Here is a 20,496-nt window from a genome sequence, read left to right as displayed (position 1 = left end):
TGGAGGTACGGTTGGAGAGATTTGCTAGGCGTCGTACTTGTGTGTGCCACTCAGATGGATCAGATCTCTTCAACCTCTCTACATGATCTCTGGAAGAAGTGGAATGTTCTGCAATGGCCAAGTCAATCACCTGACCTGAATTCAATTGAGCATGCATTTCACTTGCTGAAGACAAGACTGAAGGGAAAATGCCCCAAGAACAAGCAGGAACTGAAAACAGTTGCAGTAGAGGCCTGGCAGAGCATCACCAGGAACGAAACCCAGCGTCTGGAGATGTCTATGGGTTCCAGACTTCAGGCTGTCATTGACTGCAAAGGATTTGCAACCAAGTATTAAAAGTGACAATTAGATTTATGATTGTTAGTTTGTCCAATTACTTTTGGTCCCTTAAAAAGGGGGGGGGGCACATATAACTGTTTTTGTAATTCCTACCCCGTTCACCTTATTTGGATGTAAATACCCTCAAATTAAAGCTGGAAGTCTGCACTTACAGCACATCTTGATTGTTTAATTTCAAATCCATTGTGGTGGTGTACAGAGCCAAAATGATGAAAATTGTGTCAATGTCCAAATATTTATGGACCTGACTGTATGTGTGTTTCTGGTTATTCATGTGTGTGCATGAGTTTTTATGTATGTGTGTGTTTTTGTGTATTTATATAGGTGTGTTTATGTTTCTGTGTATTCATGTGTGTGTGTGTGTGTGTATCTGTGTGTTGTGGAAAGCCACAGAGAGACCCAGGGCTGAGACGCACACAATTCAGGAGACAGGAGACAAGAGGAGGGTGAACAGCACTTGCATGCATTTTAATTACCAAAAAACAACACTTTTTTTAAACAAAATAATCCTCCAGGGAGCTTTGCTCCACCCGGGTTACAGCTCACGACCATGCGTGAGGCAACAGTCAATATTTTGGTAATCGGCCAGTTGTAGCTGGGTGGCACCTGTGCTCTTTTTTCCGTCTCGAGGTGTACATTCCTGCCTCGAGGATTGTTGAACAAGTTGCAGCTGTGTGGCTCATTTGCCGACAGGGAAATGAAAAAGCACTTTAAGGGCCGGGCGCACGGCCTGACCATGAGGGGACTTAGGCCGCTTGCCCTGGTGTTGGGAAGCCTGAGCAGGCACTGTCTCTGGGGATGCCACAGTGTTCAATTATAAAGATAATATCAATGAATCAAGGAGTTGTGCTGTCACATGGCCTTGAACCTGGTACTGAACTGGCAGAACACATAGCGTAGCAACACCATAACATCAACAGTGTGTAATGTTGCTATGCCATAGACTTTGTCGGTGGACGTAGTACATGGAAACTATGGCCTAGATGAAATAGCGCTCATCCACCACTTCAAAGCGTACTGCACCTTCATTAAAGTATGTTAAGTCTGAAATTGTCTTTCTCTTTCTTTTTTGTGTTTCCTTTTTCATGTTTTTCATTTAAATTCTTTCTAAAAATGTCTTCTTGTCCATCTCCGTACTGACCTGTGCTCCTTCCTGTGGCCAGGTCCTGTATAAACACGAGGGCCAGACCGCTCTGAAGGTTCTGGATAAGAGCAAGACATCTGTGAGCTTGCCGCTGCCCCAGGACAACGGCTACGTGGTGCTGGAGATCCGGTCCTGGGGGGAGGGGGGCGATGGGGCTGCGCATGAGACCATCGTGTCCCGAGACTCAGGTAGTGAAGCTCACCTGAGGGTGGTCACCTGCTTAGTCAGAAGAGAGAAAGAGCAGAGTTCATCAGGAATCAGCTTTATTGTGGAGATACATTACTGTGGAGTTACCTGGCACCATTGTGTTGCACATTTAGCTGAGGGTGGACTATCAGGAGGAAAATAGAAAAGATTTCAGCTCATTTGGGAAAATAGCTAAGCTGGCACCTGATGTTTTGGTGTGTACTGTAACTACAAAGTGCAGTTTCTGTATACATTTGCCACAATCACCACTCTGAGCTCCATTCCTACATAGATCCTCACTACTGAGTCTCTTCAGGGGCCTGTCTGAACAGAGAGAGTTTTCCTACCTCACACCTTCAGGGGCTTGTCTGAACAGAGGGAATTTTCCTACCTCATACTCATTAGTGTTCAGGAGTGGTGAAACATCTGTGCTGTGATTGGTCCTACGCATCCGTACGCATTCCAATACTTACACAAATACACACACACAAACATACACAGGAGGGCGAGAGGGTTCAGGTACACCTAAAGGGGAAATCTACTGGTGTTCATGGTGTCCCCAGTCTGTGACAACCACTTTTCTGTCTTTACATCTTCAGCAGTCACACTCCACATTACAAAGTATTACAAAGTAATGTCCAGTTCCCGCAAGTACTTTTGTGTTAAACGCTATCATTTCTACTTTTCTTTGGTTTTGTCTATGTGAGTAAAATGGCCAAATCCTCTTATTTTATTCTGGAAGTACAGACAGCTCAAAGGGCTGTTGGGAGGCTAGCTCGATTAGCTCGTAGTCACACACACCAAGAGCACTAAGTGAAACCAAAATGGACAAATTAGTGGCTAACTTTACCCTGCAGCTATACACTGCAACTAACTCTTAATTAACCATGTGTCAGAGCTATGACAGATGTGCTACTGTCAGTCACAGGTAGCTGGGACTGGTAGCAGTTCTGATACCTTGCAGCTAGGTTGTCACTAGCAACAGCAGTCAGTTACATTTTGTGTGTAGTCAAAGTGTTTCCTTAAGTGGACAGTGTGGACAGTATAACACAAGGTCACTCTTAACAGCTATGTAGTCATATAAAAAAATATATGTAGTTATTTAAAAACTGTTGAAGAAAGTTACAAATAGGGGCCAGAATAGCAATAAAACTTATGGCTTGGATAAATGGGGTCTCATATGTGCTGAGATTGGCATTTTTACTCTAACAGGACCATGGCCTGGAGCTGTAGGTGGATAGTTATAGTCCTCTAAGCCGTCATATATATATATGTACAACAATTTAAAATATAATGTATTGTAAGGACAATGATTAAGAATAAAGAAACAATTTGTCTTCTTGTTTTCTCTGGTAACAGGAACTGGAATGATGGTCCAGAGCCATGTGAGTCCTACTGGGTCCCACCACATGTCTCTCTTGCTTGGTATTACATTCTCCATCTTCGCCACTGGTTCACTGGGCCTGTGATCTCAGCCTGACCCTCCTTCCTCTCCTTGGATAGTACATTTCATAGCCAAAGCCTATGGTCACCCAACTAGATTTTGGGTTTGGATTTGTATTGCAGGGAATAAGGTGTGGGGTAAAGGGATGAGCAAAGGGAGAGTTGGGGGTTGTGGGGGGTTGTGGGGGGTTGGGGGGGGTTGGGGGGGTTGCGGAAGATACAACTATAATTTTTATGTTGTTTTTTATAAGAAAATCAAAAAATGCATTTTTTAAATTGTGTGAGTGGAAGCTTTCAGCGAGGGGTCAGACTACTTGATTGTGTACTTTCCTGGTGCCCCTGGCCTTATGGGGAGCATGCTAGCAGCTGCCTCTAGCCATCTCCAGTATCCCCTGGCTAGCAGCCGACTGTTTATTACACTTGTAAATACAGTCCTGTAGAGTGGATATCTCAATATTCATGGTTCAAAGCCTAAATACAGAACAATGTTTCTTGCCTATGTGTGTGTGTGTTTGTTTGTATGTATATTTGTTATTTCCAACTGTAATTATGGCAGTGTCAAGATTAGCTTATGATAGCTTCACTTGCCCAAATGAATGTGTACCTTTTTGAATTATACTGTACAATATAATATGCTTTGTTGTGCAAGGAAAAAAGTATTCATAGTTTTTTGGTTTGCACTTTCTTTGTGTCTGCATTGATGACAGTGTTTTGCCATGGGGTTAGTTGCGCAGACTATAAAAACTCAGATAAAGGTAATAATTGCCAAAGGTATCTCAGAGAACAGTGTTATCAGTTTTATTATTACCGCCCTCATTATATGTCCTTTTTTATCAGCATTTTTTCAACATATAAATCATAAAAACAAACTTCACTATGTTCACACAAGCTGCTAGCTATAATTTCTGATGTAACCTGTCATTAATTAACTGTCAGTACCAAGACAACCTCAGTTGAGCTGAAGAATACGACCTTTCAGAAATAAACCTTCCTTATGGCCTGATAATAATGATAGTTAGGTTGTCACAGCTAATCATCAAACATCGTTTTAAACTACTTCTTTCTTGTTCTTTAAAATCTCTAGCACAATTAAGTAGCTCCAATCTTGTGCTTTAAAAGCTCAAGCACAATTAAGTAGTTCCAAACTTGGGCTAAGCTCTAGCTCAATTAAGTAGTTCCTATCTTGTGCTATTAATCTACTTCATAAAAAAAATGCAGCATTTATAATTTAGTTTTACTTTGTTGCATGACTTAATGATCAGCACAGAAGTGACTGGTGTGGGAGGAGTCAGGGCAATGGACGTCATTAAGTAATTTATAAACAGTATACACATGATCTAATCATATAATTAGTCTTTTGAGTGAGATGCCTCTTGACCCTGGTACAGTGTTGATAAAAACACTAGATCTCACACTAAACATACATTGTAAAGAGAGAATTCTGTATTGCTAGATTTAAAAAATAAATCATAAAACCCACTGTTTAGTCAAACATGATACTTTTGGAAGATTGTTAAGTCACCTCACAAACACTGTAGTAGGTTTCTTGCTGCTTCACTGTGTGAATTATGGAAAAGGTTCATGGGAAGATTTAAGGGAAGTAATGGAACATTGTTACCTATGTGGGGTTATGTACTTAATGCAAGCTTTTAATTTATTTTTGTGTATGTGTATTGTAACCCCATGCCTTTTCTTCTTTCAAGCCTTTTTGCAGAGAGGACAGTTGAGTCACTACCATGCTACTCTGTAGAGGGGACATTGAAGTAATTACCATGCTATTCTGTCGAGGGGAAGGCAGAGTCATTACCATGCTATTCTGTAGAGGGGACAGTATAGTCATTACCATGCTACTCTGTACTATATGTCACTACCATGCACCTCTACAGAGAGGACACTAGAGCCATTACCTTGCTACTGCACCTCTGCAAGGGGAAATCACTGTCCATTCACTGTTTTCAGAATTTTACAGCTAAACTGCACGGGGATTGTGATTGGCCGGTCCGTCTCTCACTTCCTGGATTTGAAGCAAGTTTGTCTTTGGCCTGAGGATGGCACTTGTCAATATTTAATAAACACCATGGAATTATATTTAAGAACCACTTGACTGGGTATTTTGTCATTTTTGCAAAAGTGTCTTCATTATGCACTTGGTAGAATGCAATGAAAAAAATCCACAGAAATATTGTATAATGTGAAGCAACGTCTAATGACATTGGTCATGAGCCTTTCAGGTTGGTTGTGAAACACCAGTAGGATCAATACAGGCCTTGTTGTTGGTCATCTATGAAACTTATCACATAATGAAATCAGCCTAGTCTCTGACTGATTAGTCTTGACTTGCCCTTTGGTACCTATTAGCATTATTAGTGAAGAAGTATAAATCTGCAAGGACACAGACCAAGCCCTGCATTCACCCTTTACCACTGCTTCAGACAGGTAATGTTTTACAGTATGTGAGATAGCTTGTGATAATACAGTAGTTAAGCACTGAATATCATATTTAGCCATATGTTTTCCTGCATGGAATCTATGTTTTTGTAGGTGTATGTACTAACACGAGTTTATGTATGTATCCAAGGATGACATGAATTCATTTTTTAATTTTTTTTCTATTTAAGGTGTTTCTGATACAGAGGTAAAGTACGTTGTTACCTAGGTGAATTCTGTTATTATTTCAACAATATGGCAAAACTGAGTCTCCTCACAGGTGAGAGCTGATTCATTCACTCGTTTATTTCTTTTATATTCATATATTTGTTTATTGTTTGTTTATTTGTGTATTCATGTATTTATTCTTCTGAATTCATGTATGTATGCATTCATACATTCTTTTCATTGTCTACATTTGTTTATTTTTTCACTTGTCCAACATTCTTAACCTAACTCTGTTTCCTCCTCTCCGTCAAACCTATCCCTGTTTTTGCTTCTCCATCAACCCTAACCCTGTTTCTGTTCTGTCTTTACAGCCCTGGGGCTTCTGCTGATGCTGCAGATTGGTAATAACATGGATCTACACTATTTCATCAGTCTGTTATAAGATGACAGCTGTAATTAGTTAATAACAATCATCATCAATGACAGTTTGAATAAATGCTAATAATGATCACATTTCAGAGCACACCAAAAATAAAAGGGGCAATTACTCAGGTATTCCATGACTGAATAGATGTCCTTTATGCCCTCAGCCTCCTCCACCAAACTGCTGTGCCACATGACCAACTGGTCTCAGTACCGACCCGGCTCTGGAAAGTTTGGCCCAGAAAACATAGATCCATTCCTCTGCACCCATGTCATTTACAACATGGCCACCATCAACAGCTTCAACCAGATGATCCCTGTGGAGTGGAATGATGAGACCATGTACAAGGACCTAAACAATCTGAAGAATATGTAAGTGTATTGGTTGTTAGATATGTAGATTGTAGTTAGGTTATTGCTATCTGTAATGTTTACAGTTGAGGGGTTACGGTCTTGTTTTGTGTCTTCTGATGCATGTGTCTTTCATGTCTGAAAGCTTATTTTCTTTGTCCTGTTCTGCTGCAGTAACCCAGTGATGAAGACTCTGCTGTCTGTGGGAGGCACACTCAATGGAATCAGCCCGTAAGTTAAATGAAAAAGTCATTTATTAAATTCAAATATGTAAATATTATATACATACAAACATTCACACTACAATACGACAACAGAGCAACATAATGATTTGACTTTGTAAATTGAGTAGCCAAGGATCTTCCACTAAGTTATTCGAGTTCTGTGTTCACCTGTCCCTAACTTAAGGTCCCACTTTGACCATTTAGATTCATCTCCATGGTTTCCAAGCCTGAGAGCCGTGCAGACTTCATTAGGTCATCCATTAGCTACCTACGTGCACACAACTTTGATGGTTTGAATTTGGACTGGCAGTACCCTGGACAGAACGGAAGCCCATCTAGTGACAGGATGAAGTTCACTGATCTTGTCCAGGTTACTTTGTTACTTTGTTACTTTGTTATTCCCTCTACAACAAATATTTAATAGCAGTGTTTGTGTTAATCAAATGGGCTCTTTCTGGCACATGATAAAGGACACCATAAAGGTTGCAAACATCCTTTTCTTTTACGTTCCCCCTTCCAGGAGTTGGGCAAGGCCTTTGAAGATGAGGCCAGAGACACCACTAAGACCCAGCTACTGCTGTCAGCTACTGTTGCAGGCCTCGTCCCCGTCCTCAAAACCAGCTACGATGTTCCTGAGATCTCCCGGTAAGACCAACCAAATTAAGAGAAATTGTAACTCATATGAAGTAGTGAACATCAGTGATGGTGATAATTAATTGGTCAAATTTAGTCAAGTATGCAGCATAGTATTTTTATATAAGCATAGCCTTTTCAATTGTATTCATTTATAGGACAGTTGGGGAGAGAGACAGGAAAGCAGGGAGAGAGAGCAGGGAAGACATGCAGAAAATGGCGGAGACAGATTTGAACCCAGGCCCCTGCATTAGGCATTTGCCTCAATGGTACACACTGTTTACCCAGTTGTATCCAATCAAGCAGCTTAGTTGACTATGTTGCCCACAGCCATCTGGACTTCATGAATGTGATGACCTATGACTTCCATGGCCACTGGGAGGCTGCTACTGGACACAACAGCCCTCTGTACAGAAGCAGTCTGGACTCAGGGTCTCACATTGATCACAATGTGGTAAGAGATTCAATTAAACACACACAAACAAAGCCATGCACCATTCACACACGTTCTGAAACTATTACCATACGGCCACAATGGGAGAGGATCACATACAACAATACAACTGGGAAATAAGATCCTCCTGTTGTTCTGCCCCCCTGCAGGACTCCTCCTTGTCCAAATGGCTGAGTCTGGGTGCCCCTGCTGAGAAGCTGTTGATGGGGTTCGCCACGTACGGCCGCACATACCGCCTCACCACCCCCAACCACAGCCTGGGAGCCCCCTCCAAAGGCCCTGCCGACGCCGGCCCTTACACTCGCACCGCTGGCTTATGGGCCTTCTACGAAGTAAGGAATTGAACCCCCTGACCTCTAAACCGTCCCTTGGTGTTGATGGGCCAATTCAGTTAACTGCAGATTTCTGTATTGCCAGGTGTGCTCCTTCACCTCTAGTGCTACAGTGGGCTGGATCGATGAGCAGAAGGTGCCCTACGCCACCCAGGGCAGCGCTTGGGTGGGCTACGACAACAAGGAGAGCTTCGCTGCTAAGGTGCCCACCATATGTTTATAGGTCAAAGAATTTGGCAATTCGTCCCACAAAGATAAACTATCTTACATCCATTAGGGCGGTCTTCCTAAACTTACACCATATGTCCAAAAGTATTTGGAGACCTAATCAGAATACAGACACCTGCTTGACAAAGAATCATGAGCAATAACAAAGTTGGTCCCCATTTAACTGCAATGAATGCCTCTTCTGGAAAGGCTTTCTAGGTCTGAAGCATTGATATATTCAGCTCCAAGGACATGAGTCAGAGAGGGCACGGATGTAGGGTGATTATGCTTAGCTTGCATATGCTGTCAGAACTCATCCCAAAGGTGTTTTATGGGGTTGAGGGTAGGGCTCTGTGTAGGCCAGCAAAAACGTTTCCACACCAAAGTTGAATAACCATTTTTGTATCAACATACATTTATGGGCTTCCTGGAAAAACAATAAAGGGCATTCCTCAAGACCCTTTTGGCCAGGGACATGTACAGTAGAGCGGTCTATATTTACATTTATTCATTTAGCAGACGCTTTTATCCAAAGCGACTTCCGAGAGAGCTTTACAAAAGTGCATAGGTCACTGATCATAACAACGAGATAGCCCCAAACATTGCGGGTAGCCAAAACATGAAACATACATTGTGAAAAACCCAATAAGTGCCAAAGGTCAGAACCACAAGAGCATGTAGTTAAACAAGTTACAATTAAACAACATGAACCTCAAAAGTGCAAGAGTGTACCTGTAGAAAAAAGCAAGCAACAATAATATATTTCGCAGCGAGTACAAGAATTTTAAATCAGTTACAACTAACCAACAAGAGCAACAAGTCTCTCAATAAGAGTCATTTGTGATCCTGGAGGAAACTAACATCAGGTCCAGCAAATCAAGGTCAGTACTTTCCCGATCTGTTCCATATGCCTTTATATTGGGGTTATTTTTACTGAGGGAACCCATGTGAGCACGGGAAGAAGATGCTGCACTCACAAAGGACACCCACAACTCACACATAAAGGCCCGGGAGATAGCCCATCTGAACCCAGGACCTTTTTGCTGCAAGGCGACAGTGCAGTCATATGTGGATTATTTAACTGAGCAGTTGTAATTTCAATCAATTGCCAGTGGTGAATGTTTACATTTAGTCATTTATCAGACCAAGTAAGTAGGTCTGTAAGTTAGTTACTGTAAGTCACTCTTATCCTTACAGTAAGTACAGGGACATTCCCCCCGAGGCAAGTAGGGTGAAGTGCCTTGCCCAAGGACACAACGTCATTTGGCACAGCCGGGAATCGAACCGGTAACCTTCAGATTACGAGTCCGACTCCCTAACCGCTCAGCCACGTGACTCCCATGTTAGCTGCCCATCTCATTCATTTCTAAATGTTTGTGTCACTGAGTTAAATTGGTTTAACTAACTGCTCAGTATAAATAGCATTTAGATTGCTCGTTTTTTGGCTAAAGCAGTGAAAGATGGTCAATGTGTGTGTGAGGTAGACAACTGTGGATGAAGCCCTGAGAGGGGTAATGAGGGAGGATACTGACCAAGGACATGAGCCAAACAAGGACATGAGTGACGTGTGCCCCTCCCCTCTTCACCCCTCAGGTCCAATGGCTGAGCACCAACAAACTTGGGGGAGCATCTGTGTGGACACTGGACATGGATGACTTTGGAGGATCCTTCTGTGGTGACGGAGCTTACCCTCTGGTCAACCACCTACGGAACTCCTTGGGTAAATGAGCTATAATGGAATATGTTGGATTCCTGAAGGAATATTTCTAAAGTAGAAATCAAAGATAAACTTTTGAAATTAAGAATTTATTAATAATTAACTAATTATTACATTTACATTTACATTACATTTATTCATTTAGGTTTTATCTAAAGTGACTTCCAAGAGAGAGCTTTACAAAAAGTGCATAGGTCAACGATCATAAACAACGAGATAGCCCCAAAAAACATTGCGGGAAGCCGAAACATGAGCGTACATTGTGATAAGCAACCAAGTGCCAATGGGAAGAAACATAAGAGCAAGTAGTTAAACAAGTTACAAATTAAACAACATGAACCTCAAAAGTGCAAGAGTGTACCTGTAGGAAATCAAGCAACAATAATACAATTTACAGCGAGTAGAAGTAGTTAACTCAGTTACAACTAACCAACAAGTTACAACTAATCAACAAGTGCAACAAGTCCCTCAGTAAGTGTCATTGTGTTCCTGGAGAAAATAAACTAACACCGGATGCAACAAATCTTTCTTAAGTACCGTTGTACTCCCGGGACAAGTGCGTCTTTAGCCTTTTCTTGAAGGTGGGGAGACAGTCAGTATCTCTGATGGAGGTGGGGAGATGATTCCACCATTGGGGGGCCAGACAGGAGAAGAGCTTGGGTTGGGAGCGGGCGCTCTTGAGAGGTGGGACCACCAGACAGTTGTCAGAAGAAGACCGTAGGTGGCGGGTGGGGGTGTAAGGCTGGAGGAGAGACAAGATGTAGGCAGGTGCAGTCCCGTTCACCGCTCGGAAGGTCAGTACCAGGGTCTTTAATCTGATACGGGCTGTAATGGGTAGCCAGTGAAGGGAGATGACGAGCGGGGGGACGTGGGAGTGTCTGGGTAGGTTGAAAACCAGGCGGGCTTCTGCGTTCTGAATCCTCTGGAGAGGGCGGGTTGCGCATGCTGGGAGACCGGCGAGAAGCGAGTTGCAGTAGTCCAACTTGGAGAGGACAAGTGCTTGGACTAGCAGCTGGGTGGAGTGCTCAGACAGGTATCTCCTGATCTTCCGGATGTTGTAGAGGGTGAATCTACACAACCGGGAGACCGCAGCAATGTGGGCCGTGAGGGAGAGCTTGTCATCCATGGTAACCCCGAGGTTCCTGGCAGAATTATTATGAGGAATTATTATGGCTAGAAAAATTTATTGAATATAAACAACAACAAGAACATGTTTTAGAAGGCAAGCGATGTCAGGAAGAGTGGGCCGAGGCTGGTCAAGCTGTCCTTCATTCCTCCTCCATCCCCCCTTTTCCCAGGCTTCGCCCCAAAGCCCACCACAACACCAGGCCCCACCACCACTGCTGACCCCATCTCGACCTTCTGCTCTGGACGCCCTGACGGCCTGTATGCCAACTCCGCTGACCAGACCACCTACTTCCAGTGCTTCAGGGGAAACACTTACCTGCACAGCTGTCAGCCTGGCCTGGTTTACCTTGACTCCTGCAAGTGCTGCAACTGGCCCTGACCTAGCCCTGGCCTATACTAAGAACAACCCATTCACTGGGATTGGAGTTAGTTGTTCAATATAAGCAAGTTATCTGCTAACTAACATTTGACAAATCCTAAAGTCTAATGAAAGGATTTTATCAGTTGATTTTATATTTGTCTAATGTACTATTAATAAAAATATCCATATTTCATCAAAGGACTGGATCATTAACTGTACTTTCATAGTTTATTCACTTTAACACCTGTATTCTTTATTCAAGGTCATTATTTGTGTAAATTACTGTATGTATTGTTGTAGTGTTTATACAACATACTAGGAACAACTTCAGTCTTTCTATAAACATCCCCCTTTACAATAAACATAATCTGGGGACTCTAGGGGACTATAGCTGTGGATAGTCCCCCAGCAACCATATTGGTATGGCTAGTAATTCAGGAATCACATTGATATGGATAGTAACCCAGGAGCCACATTGGTATGGATAGTAACCCAGGAACCATATTACCTTAAAGGCAACCAACATACAGTGTTTTGCCTATAAGGCTGGATAAATCAGTGTTCACATACTTTAAGCTCAAACTGAGTTTACTGAACACACCTGAGGCCTGTTCCATAAAGGCTGTTCAAAAAAGCTTCCGCTTCAGCAAAATAAAATGACACGCCATGATTGACGTGAACTATAGCTACGTAGGTCGAGGTCCTTTTTTAGACCTTTACTTCGTTGATTAAAAAACAGACACCCTCTAAACACATCTACATTGACTTTTTTGACATCGTTTAATATAAATAGCCTACTATTAATCAATACATTATCCAGTAGCCTAACTTTTTAACATGGTTTTTGTGTCGGGAAAATGGAGGATAGATGTCCTATGGATTTTAGGTTCGTTTTGTAACAGGCTACTGTTAACAATTATATAGCTATGATAATTATACAAATTTAGATTGAGATATAGGCCTATGCCTGATGCCTAAACATTTGAAATCACAAACTACCATAGCCATACATTTAACGGCTATGGTGTGTATCAAATCATTGTTCATCATTGTGTAATGCATTAGGCTAAATGTTGTAGGCTATTTATTATTTAAGTTGAATTTCTATAAATTTAGCCTACATATTGAACTGATGAGAATAAGAAAATTAGAATGTCCGTGGTAAATCATCGTTTTCCCGTTGGGTCAGTGTTACAGGAACGTCTTAAGCAAGAACACGGTCTAAGCCTGACCCGGACCAGACTAGTTTTGAAGCATAAGTTACCATAGTAACTGAGTTCGAACTACGTTGATTAGCAGAATTTAACATGAAACCGAATTAATTGCTCATTGCGTGAGGCTCCTTAAGCGCGATATGCTAGCCTATACTTTTTGAGAGGATAGCCTATCGTTTTTTTGTGAGGGTGTCATTTACATAATACATTTGTTGAAACCACATCATATGACATTAAAGATGATAAATGAAAATATGAAAGTATGAAAATAATAAAAACATAGGCCTATTACTGTAATAAGCGATAAAACGCGTCACTCCTCTACATTTAATTTGGTCTGCTACTTTTTGCCAGCCCTCTTTCTTGGATTTTGCAGATTTTGAGGTGTTCCCTGTCGTTCTGATAAAATCTTCAAATTCGGAGTAACCTTCGAGCAAGCTTGCTCTGTTGGCTCTGTTGCGGAAAAAACAGGGCGCTCATTTTGCCTCCCTTAGAATTTGTTGAAAATAATATTTACAATGGGTACCATCCACTGAAAACACTTGGTCTCATAACTATACAAGTGGCTGTCACAGCCTGACACTGGTGTGCTCAGAAATAATGGGATATACTATGAAAGAGGAGAACATGATTCTTCAAATTACATGCAATAGTAAAATGGTCCTGGATTTCCATTGTTTACACCCATAGCTTTTAGAAATTGTTACTGAAGACAACGTTTTTTTACATTACAATATTATGTGTATTTTATGTTAGTCCTATGTATTTATTACACTATTTATGTTTATTTCACATTAACCAAATAATTCATCTCAATAAAGGGTGTCCAAAACAACATGAAAAGTCCAATCTATTACTTGCATGTTGTTAAAGTGTACCCATAGTATGCAAACAAAGCTTGTCTTAAAATGAAGTACATACAACTGGAATTTATGAATCATTTTAAGACAAGCATTGTTTGCGCCATGTTCTTACATAAGGGTAGTTTTGATAAGGTGTCTAATGTTCATTGATGATTAGCCAGTATAGTACTTTGGTTGTTTAGTCCACGTATAAAACAAGCTTTATCTTTTACATCAGAGCAACAGCGACAGACAATATCTTTTTTTTATCTAAGAGTTTGAGCTTTAAATAAAATCCAACCCTATTGTTGTTTTAGATTGTTGCTTTAAAATGCAATCATGTGTTTAAATGTCTAAATTGTACTAAGTGAAAAACAGTGGTCATGATTTATCACTCTTTGTCCACAAATGTGGTACCGCAACCAATAAATCATCCTTATCAATACATTATCAATGTCCTGGATCATCATCCAATGTGTAAGCCATTTCATAATTAATGTATTAATGGTGGTCCAAACTCATGATTGTAAATTAGAATGTTCAGAATGGTACAACAATCAGGTACATTAAGTGTGAGAGTCCATTCATTATATAATACAAAATAACTCCTGTCTGTACTTTAGATCTATTAAAAACATTATTAGAAGACGTGATTAGGTTCACTGTACAGAAAATATGAGTAAGACGTTAACATTATTCCACTGTTGCCAACTGCCCCTACTAACCACTGTTTACATTGTTATTGACAGATTAGGTTGTTTATCTTTTTGACAGTGGCCTAAATTGCTGTCATTGTCTAGAGGGATCATAAATTCTTACAGCTTTTGACTTGACAGCACCTATTTATCTTATCCACCTATTTTCCACCTATGATCTTCTTTTTATAACATCTACTCCACCAGCAATGAGGAGATACACTTTTACCTCTGCCTCCTCACCTGGATCAACTGTATAAAAACCCAGTCTGCCTGGTCTTCTTTGGTTCTCTCAGTTCCCAAGGTAAGAAAACAGGCAACTCTTCTTAACCTTTTATTTTGGATTGATCTCTTCTAAAAAACTGGTCTAAATGGTTGATCTTTTAGCACTGGTGTAGGTTTTAAGACATTTTATGAAGTATTTACTTTACATACAGTATACTGTAGTTTAACTTGTAATAGTAATGTAATTAGTAACTAGTATTTAACAAAAAGTTTAAATATTTATTTTCTCCTTAAATTTGTATTTAAGGAGGAGTTCTTAAACCATAAAAAATTTAGTGCTTTTCTATATATGTGATAATTTTCCAGATAGACGCAGAGTATTATTTTGTGATTTATTCCTATAATCCTCTCTCTAAAGGGTTACTATAAATATGTATGTTTGTTTGTTTTTTGTCAGTGCAGAGAACTCTAGGAAGTCTAGAAGTAATTCTAGAAAGTAACTATAGCAAAATAAAGATAAATGTAAAGGTAAATTTATGTGATAGATAGATAGATAGATAGATAGATAGATAGATACAAACTTTATTGCCACACAACAATTTTGGTGGTATTCTTTTGTCATAGGTAGCTCAGTCCAGTGAGGAGGGGGGAGATGGGGATAGGAAAAAAATAAAAATAGAAAAAGTCCAGGTCAGCTTTGGGAGTTCAGGCGTCTGATAGCAGAGGGGAAGAAGCTGTTATTGAGGCGCGTCGTTCCAGCTCGCATAGATCTGTAGCGTCTTCCGACGATAGGGCCGCTTTCTGAACCTGGCAATGGTATCGGAGGGGCGTTGCTGTCTATGGTCACTCTTTGAATGCCCAGGTGTGTCCCGACTTTGTGCCGTTGTCTCTCTTACGCGTCTCACTCTCACTCCAGCTCTTATCTCCACAGGAATATTGAGCAGGGGAGCGCTCACAGCCTGGTATCTTAGGAGCCATGTAACAATCTTATGCCATGTAACAATCTAGAAAATCTTAAAATTTACTGAATATTAGTATACCTCTCTACACTTGACTTTCAGTATCTAACAAAAGGGTTTCTGCCATTAAGAGCTTTCAAGATGACCAGACTTACAATCCTAGCAGGTAACTGATCTACAAAAGCACAACATAACAACACCACATGGTAACAATTAGTGTTGTCAATGCATTTTATTGTCACCACATCTGCCTCTCTGTTAGTAGAAGAGTGTAACTCAGATGCTAATTTCTGTTTCTCTCCTTGTTACAGGCTTGTGCCTGGTGATGTGCCATCTGGGTAAGTAAAAAAAATAATATTAGCATTACTTGCATTAGATGCCTCATGTTTTACTAGATGCCAAAATGTTAACATTGTTAAATAGATTTTATTTGCAACCAGTCTTTTCTAAATGTTCTTTAGGCACTGACCTCAGATCTGTTTTTCCCCCAAAGCAACATCCTCAAAGATGGTTTGTTACTTCACCAACTGGTCCCAGTACAGACCCGGGACGGGGAAGTACATGCCCGCCAATGTGGACCCTTTCCTTTGCACACACTTGATCTACGCCTTTGCTATGATCAACCATGCTAACGAGCTAGTCACCTATGAGTGGAATGATGAGACCCTCTATCAGGCCTTTAATGCTTTGAAGCAGAGGTGAGCTACCCTAATCCTAAACACTGTTGAGTTGTTTACAACCAGATGCTGCCAGACAGTTTTTCCAATGCCATGTTTCTGTTTGAGTAATGAATGACTTGTTCATCTCCATCGCTCTCGTCTTCACTACTTTTTAGGAACCCACATCTAAAGACTCTGCTGGCTGTTGGTGGGTGGAACTTTGGTTCAACCCAGTGAGTACCATACACAAGTCACACCACAATACTGCCACTATTGATGTTGTTCATGTTTTCTTAGAAACATTTAATTATCTTCAGGTTCTCGATCATGGTTTCCAATACTGCCAACCGCCAGAAGTTTATCCAGTCGTCCATCAGCTTCCTGAGGATGTACGGCTTTGATGGTCTGGACCTGGACTGGGAGTACCCGGGATCACGCGGAAGCCCTCCTGAGGACAAGGAGAGGTTCACTGAGCTCTGCAAGGTGCGTTCAAATGAAATCAAACTTTATTTATGAAGCGCATTTCTTACCAGAAGGCAACACAATGCTCTTCACAGAGGGGAAAGGGGTGGGGGTGTCAAACACTTATGTTTAACACTAATTTTCCAGAGGGAAGATAGAGAAGAATTGTACATACAGAACAGAATGGTATATACTTCCCTGACCTCTCTGAAATGAGACGATCGATCACTCTCCTGGAGATTGTGAGGTCCCAACATATTACAAAGCACACACATAGCATGAATCAATACTACATCATGGAAAACATGACGTTTTATATAAACAAAAAATAATTTAGTGAATAAATTAAATAAATACAACATTTTACAATGAATGGTAGGTGAAAATATGTGTATTAAGAGTATATACATTACAAAACACACTAAGCATTTAAAAGTAAGCTACTGGAAAATATTGGATTAACGAGAGGCCTTTATACTTACCTGCCTAAAAGTGCCTATATTACCTGAAAAACAAACAGCATTATAGAAAGCAAAAAACATTTAACAGCAAGCTTGTAAAGCTCATAATGCAGCAGAGGTAAAGAGCTAGTGGAGATGTTACTGGCTTGTAAATCCCGCTCAGCAGCAACAGTAAAGAGACAGTACAGACCACAAAGTATCTATCCGCGCTGATGGTTTTTAGATCCCGCTCAGCAGAATTGTGAAATGACACTGAAGACTACGGCATCCCTATCTATGCCGCTTTTTGTTTTTTTGGCGACAATACATATCAAAGGGAATAATAGGTGAGATCGAAGAGGTATGTCTTAAGATCTCGCTTAAAGGTTTCTACAGTCGTATCCTTTCTTAGAATCTCTGGTATAGAGTATTCCAAAGGCTGGGAGAATAAAACCTGCCTCTCCATATCTCTTTGTCCTGGCCTTTGGAACTGTTCAGTGCCAAAAGACCTCAGGGATCTACCGGGGGATCTTGAGAGCATACCGGAAATATATTCAGGTGCATGACTATGGAGTGATTTATAGACTAGTAAAATCAGTAAAATCTATTCTGCAATTAACAGGTAACCAGTGCAGGGATTATAAGACTTGTGTGATGTGCACCCTCCGTCTAGTCTTGGTGAGGACTCGTGCAGCAGCATTCTGTATGATCTGAAGTTGACTAATAGCTGTCTTTGGAAGACCAGACAAGAGTCTGCCTGCTTGTGATAAAAGCATGCATCAGTCTTTCAGTGTCAGCCTGAGAGAGAAAGGGTGGCACCATAATACCTCTGTTTTATCTTGATTGAGCTGAAAAAAGTAGTGTGACATTCATTTATTCATATTCATATCAGCCACGCAATTTACCAAACAGAGCTATAATTGTTGGGTGTCATAGAAATATAGAGCTGGGTGTCATCTGCATAGCCATGGTAATTAATGTTGTGCCTCCTAATGACAAGCGTTATCTTTCAACTCCCATCCTGTTTTGTAGTTTTCAGACCCAAAGGTGGTCAATACATGTTCCACACCCTTAAAAAAGCACTAACCCGTAATTCTTTGTGGCGTATGTTTGCAGGAGCTCAAGGCCGCCTATATTGCTGAAGCAAAATCCACTAAAAACTCACAGCTGTTGTTCACAGCTGCAGTGTCTGCTGGCAAGGGAACCATTGACGCAGGATATGAAATCTCTGAGATCGCAAAGTGAGTCTAGCGGACAATTTAAATGTCAAACTCTCTTGCTATAAGATTTGACTGATAAGTTCATTGCCTACATCTTTGGAAATTCTGTCCATTTTGCATCCAAACATATCTCCTTAGTGGTAGTGGTCTCTTTGTTAATCTCCAGGTATCTGGACTTCATCAATGTGATGACCTACGACTTCCATGGAACTTGGGAAAAGTTCACAGGACACAACAGCCCCCTGTACCGTGGCGCTCATGACAAAGGAGACCTCATCTACTTCAACACTGTAAGGAAACAAAAAAAAACGATGTATACATTCGCATGGCAGTAAGATGCTCTTATCTCACAATGCTACTACTTTAAATTATAATTAAGTCTCAACCACAACTACTTTATTTTAGCAATAACCAGTCCCCTCTACTCCTGTCTTTCCTTATCATCCATTTTTTCGTTCTCAGGACTATGCCATGAAGTACTGGAGAGACAAAGGCACCCCAGTTGAGAAGCTGAACATGGGTTTCGCTTCCTACGGCCGCACGTTCCGCCTGACATCTACAGAAAGTGGTGTGGGAGCCCCAGCAAGTGGTCCGGCCTCCGCTGGGCCCTACACACGCGAAGCTGGCTTCTGGTCTTATTACGAGGTAGGAGACTGAATGACTGACACCTAAAGTCAATGGATCATGTTTGACCACCAATCCAAACTCATAATTTGGTTCTCTTCAGATCTGCAGCTTCCTGAAAGACACAAAGATACAGTGGATTGAAGATCAAAAGGTTCCCTATGCTACTAAGGGCAACGAGTGGGTAGGATTTGACACCAAGGAGAGTTATGAAATCAAGGCATGTATATCTTGGACATTAACCATATTTATATTGCTGACAGACTTGACAGTTCAGGTGAAAGTCTTGCAGATATGACATTTGTCTTTTCTTGTTTCCATGTCATCCTACAGGTTCGCTACATGAACGACAACAAGTTTGGAGGTGCCTTCGTTTGGGCTCTGGATCTGGACGACTTCGCTGGGCAGTTCTGTGGAGATGACAACCACCCTCTCCTTGGTCACCTCCACACCCTCCTGGACATTGGTAAGTCTCTGGGACATTTCGGTCCAACACAGGTCATTGACCACCGCAATTCTCTCAAACTGTTTTGTCTTCCAGAGCTGCCCCCACTGCCTCCCACCACCACCCCCAAGCCTGGTGCTAGCACCACCCGACCAACCACCACTTCCACCACCACCACCCACGCCCCAGGATCGGGATTCTGCAATGGCAAACCCGACGGCCTGTATGCCCACCCAGATGACGCCAGTAGCTTCTACATGTGCGCCGGAGGCATCACCCACATCAGGCCCTGCGGAACTGGCTCTGTTTTCGACGACAGCTGCAAATGCTGTGTTTGGCCCTGAGCACAACAGAAGGGATGGCTGATTGCTGCTACAGCTAGTGTTGATGATGTTTATAATCTTTCATTAGCAAACCATGTAAACATCACCATTGATAGCTATTTTTGACCAATGTCAACTCCAGTGCTAACGGTTCTGGTAAAAATAAAGTCCTGCTTGAGAAGAAGGTGAATAAGGTGCTTTAATCTTGTGCTTCCTTTTAAAGCTTTATATCATCTTGTATACTTTTCTGTGCATTTCTTTTTTTTTGTAAAACCCACCAAAGTTCAGTATTTTGAACAATGTAGTCAACCAGACAGTCAAACACATTTGTTTTTAAAGGCAGTTAAATTAAATAATGATAAACATCATTTTGTCCCTTGTCCTTGTGACAACACCTAAAGCATTAACTATTATGTTTGTCTATGTCTATTAGTGATATGTAGAAGTACATTTCCGAATTGGAAATGCAGTATGATGTCAAAGTGCCTTTATCTTTTAACCTCAAGAACAATAATGTCTGAATACAGGAATTTAGTGGAGAAAATTATCAACAAAATGGGCTTTCTCATTTTAACTCTCACGCCTGCTTACATAGTTTTATCTGGTTCTCTTACTAAGGAGAATTTCAGATTTTAACTTAGCTTTCCTTTTCCAGGGTTGCTGTGAATAAGAAAGGGCACTACTGCTTGGAATGGTCTACCAAAACATTTTCAGTATGTTTCCCAGACTGGATGGATCAAGTCTAGTCTGGAACTAATGGGAGTTTGGTTACATTATACATTGTTACATTAACGTTACTGGTTGAAACTCTTACTAATCTGACAGACATCAATACACCAATATCCACAAAC

At 41.1% G+C, this 20,496-nt stretch overlaps 4 protein-coding genes across 4 annotated transcripts in view; 3 read left to right on the top strand and 1 right to left on the bottom strand.

The window, feature by feature from the left end:
- Window positions 1–3,281, top strand: part of cntn2 (contactin 2) — a 53,566-nt gene extending 50,285 nt beyond the window's left edge. The window contains exons 22-23 of the mRNA XM_062456345.1: window positions 1,503–1,671; window positions 3,029–3,281. Coding sequence (XP_062312329.1) covers window positions 1,503–1,671; window positions 3,029–3,138 — 279 coding nt within the window. The 3' untranslated portion in view covers window positions 3,139–3,281. The remainder of the gene's footprint in view (window positions 1–1,502; window positions 1,672–3,028) is intronic.
- LOC134017173 (protein phosphatase 1 regulatory subunit 15B) overlaps window positions 1–20,496 on the bottom strand; it is a 598,478-nt gene that overhangs the window by 415,339 nt on the left and 162,643 nt on the right. The window lies entirely within an intron of this gene.
- chia.1 (chitinase, acidic.1) lies at window positions 5,731–11,735 on the top strand. Its single transcript, XM_062456157.1, has 11 exons — window positions 5,731–5,819; window positions 6,079–6,108; window positions 6,298–6,502; window positions 6,656–6,712; window positions 6,910–7,075; window positions 7,226–7,350; window positions 7,669–7,792; window positions 7,942–8,124; window positions 8,210–8,326; window positions 9,925–10,051; window positions 11,347–11,735. Exons 1-11 carry the CDS (start codon window positions 5,795–5,797, stop codon window positions 11,553–11,555), a joined length of 1,368 nt encoding a protein of 455 aa, XP_062312141.1. The 5' UTR covers window positions 5,731–5,794; the 3' UTR covers window positions 11,556–11,735.
- chia.2 (chitinase, acidic.2) lies at window positions 15,575–19,829 on the top strand. Its single transcript, XM_062456147.1, has 11 exons — window positions 15,575–15,638; window positions 15,784–15,810; window positions 15,966–16,170; window positions 16,308–16,364; window positions 16,449–16,614; window positions 18,150–18,274; window positions 18,420–18,543; window positions 18,716–18,898; window positions 18,981–19,097; window positions 19,211–19,343; window positions 19,419–19,829. Exons 1-11 carry the CDS (start codon window positions 15,614–15,616, stop codon window positions 19,664–19,666), a joined length of 1,410 nt encoding a protein of 469 aa, XP_062312131.1. The 5' UTR covers window positions 15,575–15,613; the 3' UTR covers window positions 19,667–19,829.

The sequence above is a fragment of the Osmerus eperlanus genome, chromosome 1, assembly GCF_963692335.1.
Source record: "Osmerus eperlanus chromosome 1, fOsmEpe2.1, whole genome shotgun sequence".
NCBI classification, from domain to species: domain Eukaryota; kingdom Metazoa; phylum Chordata; class Actinopteri; order Osmeriformes; family Osmeridae; genus Osmerus; species Osmerus eperlanus.
Note: the sequence above shows the minus strand (reverse complement) of the source record. Positions and strands in the feature narration are given on the sequence as shown.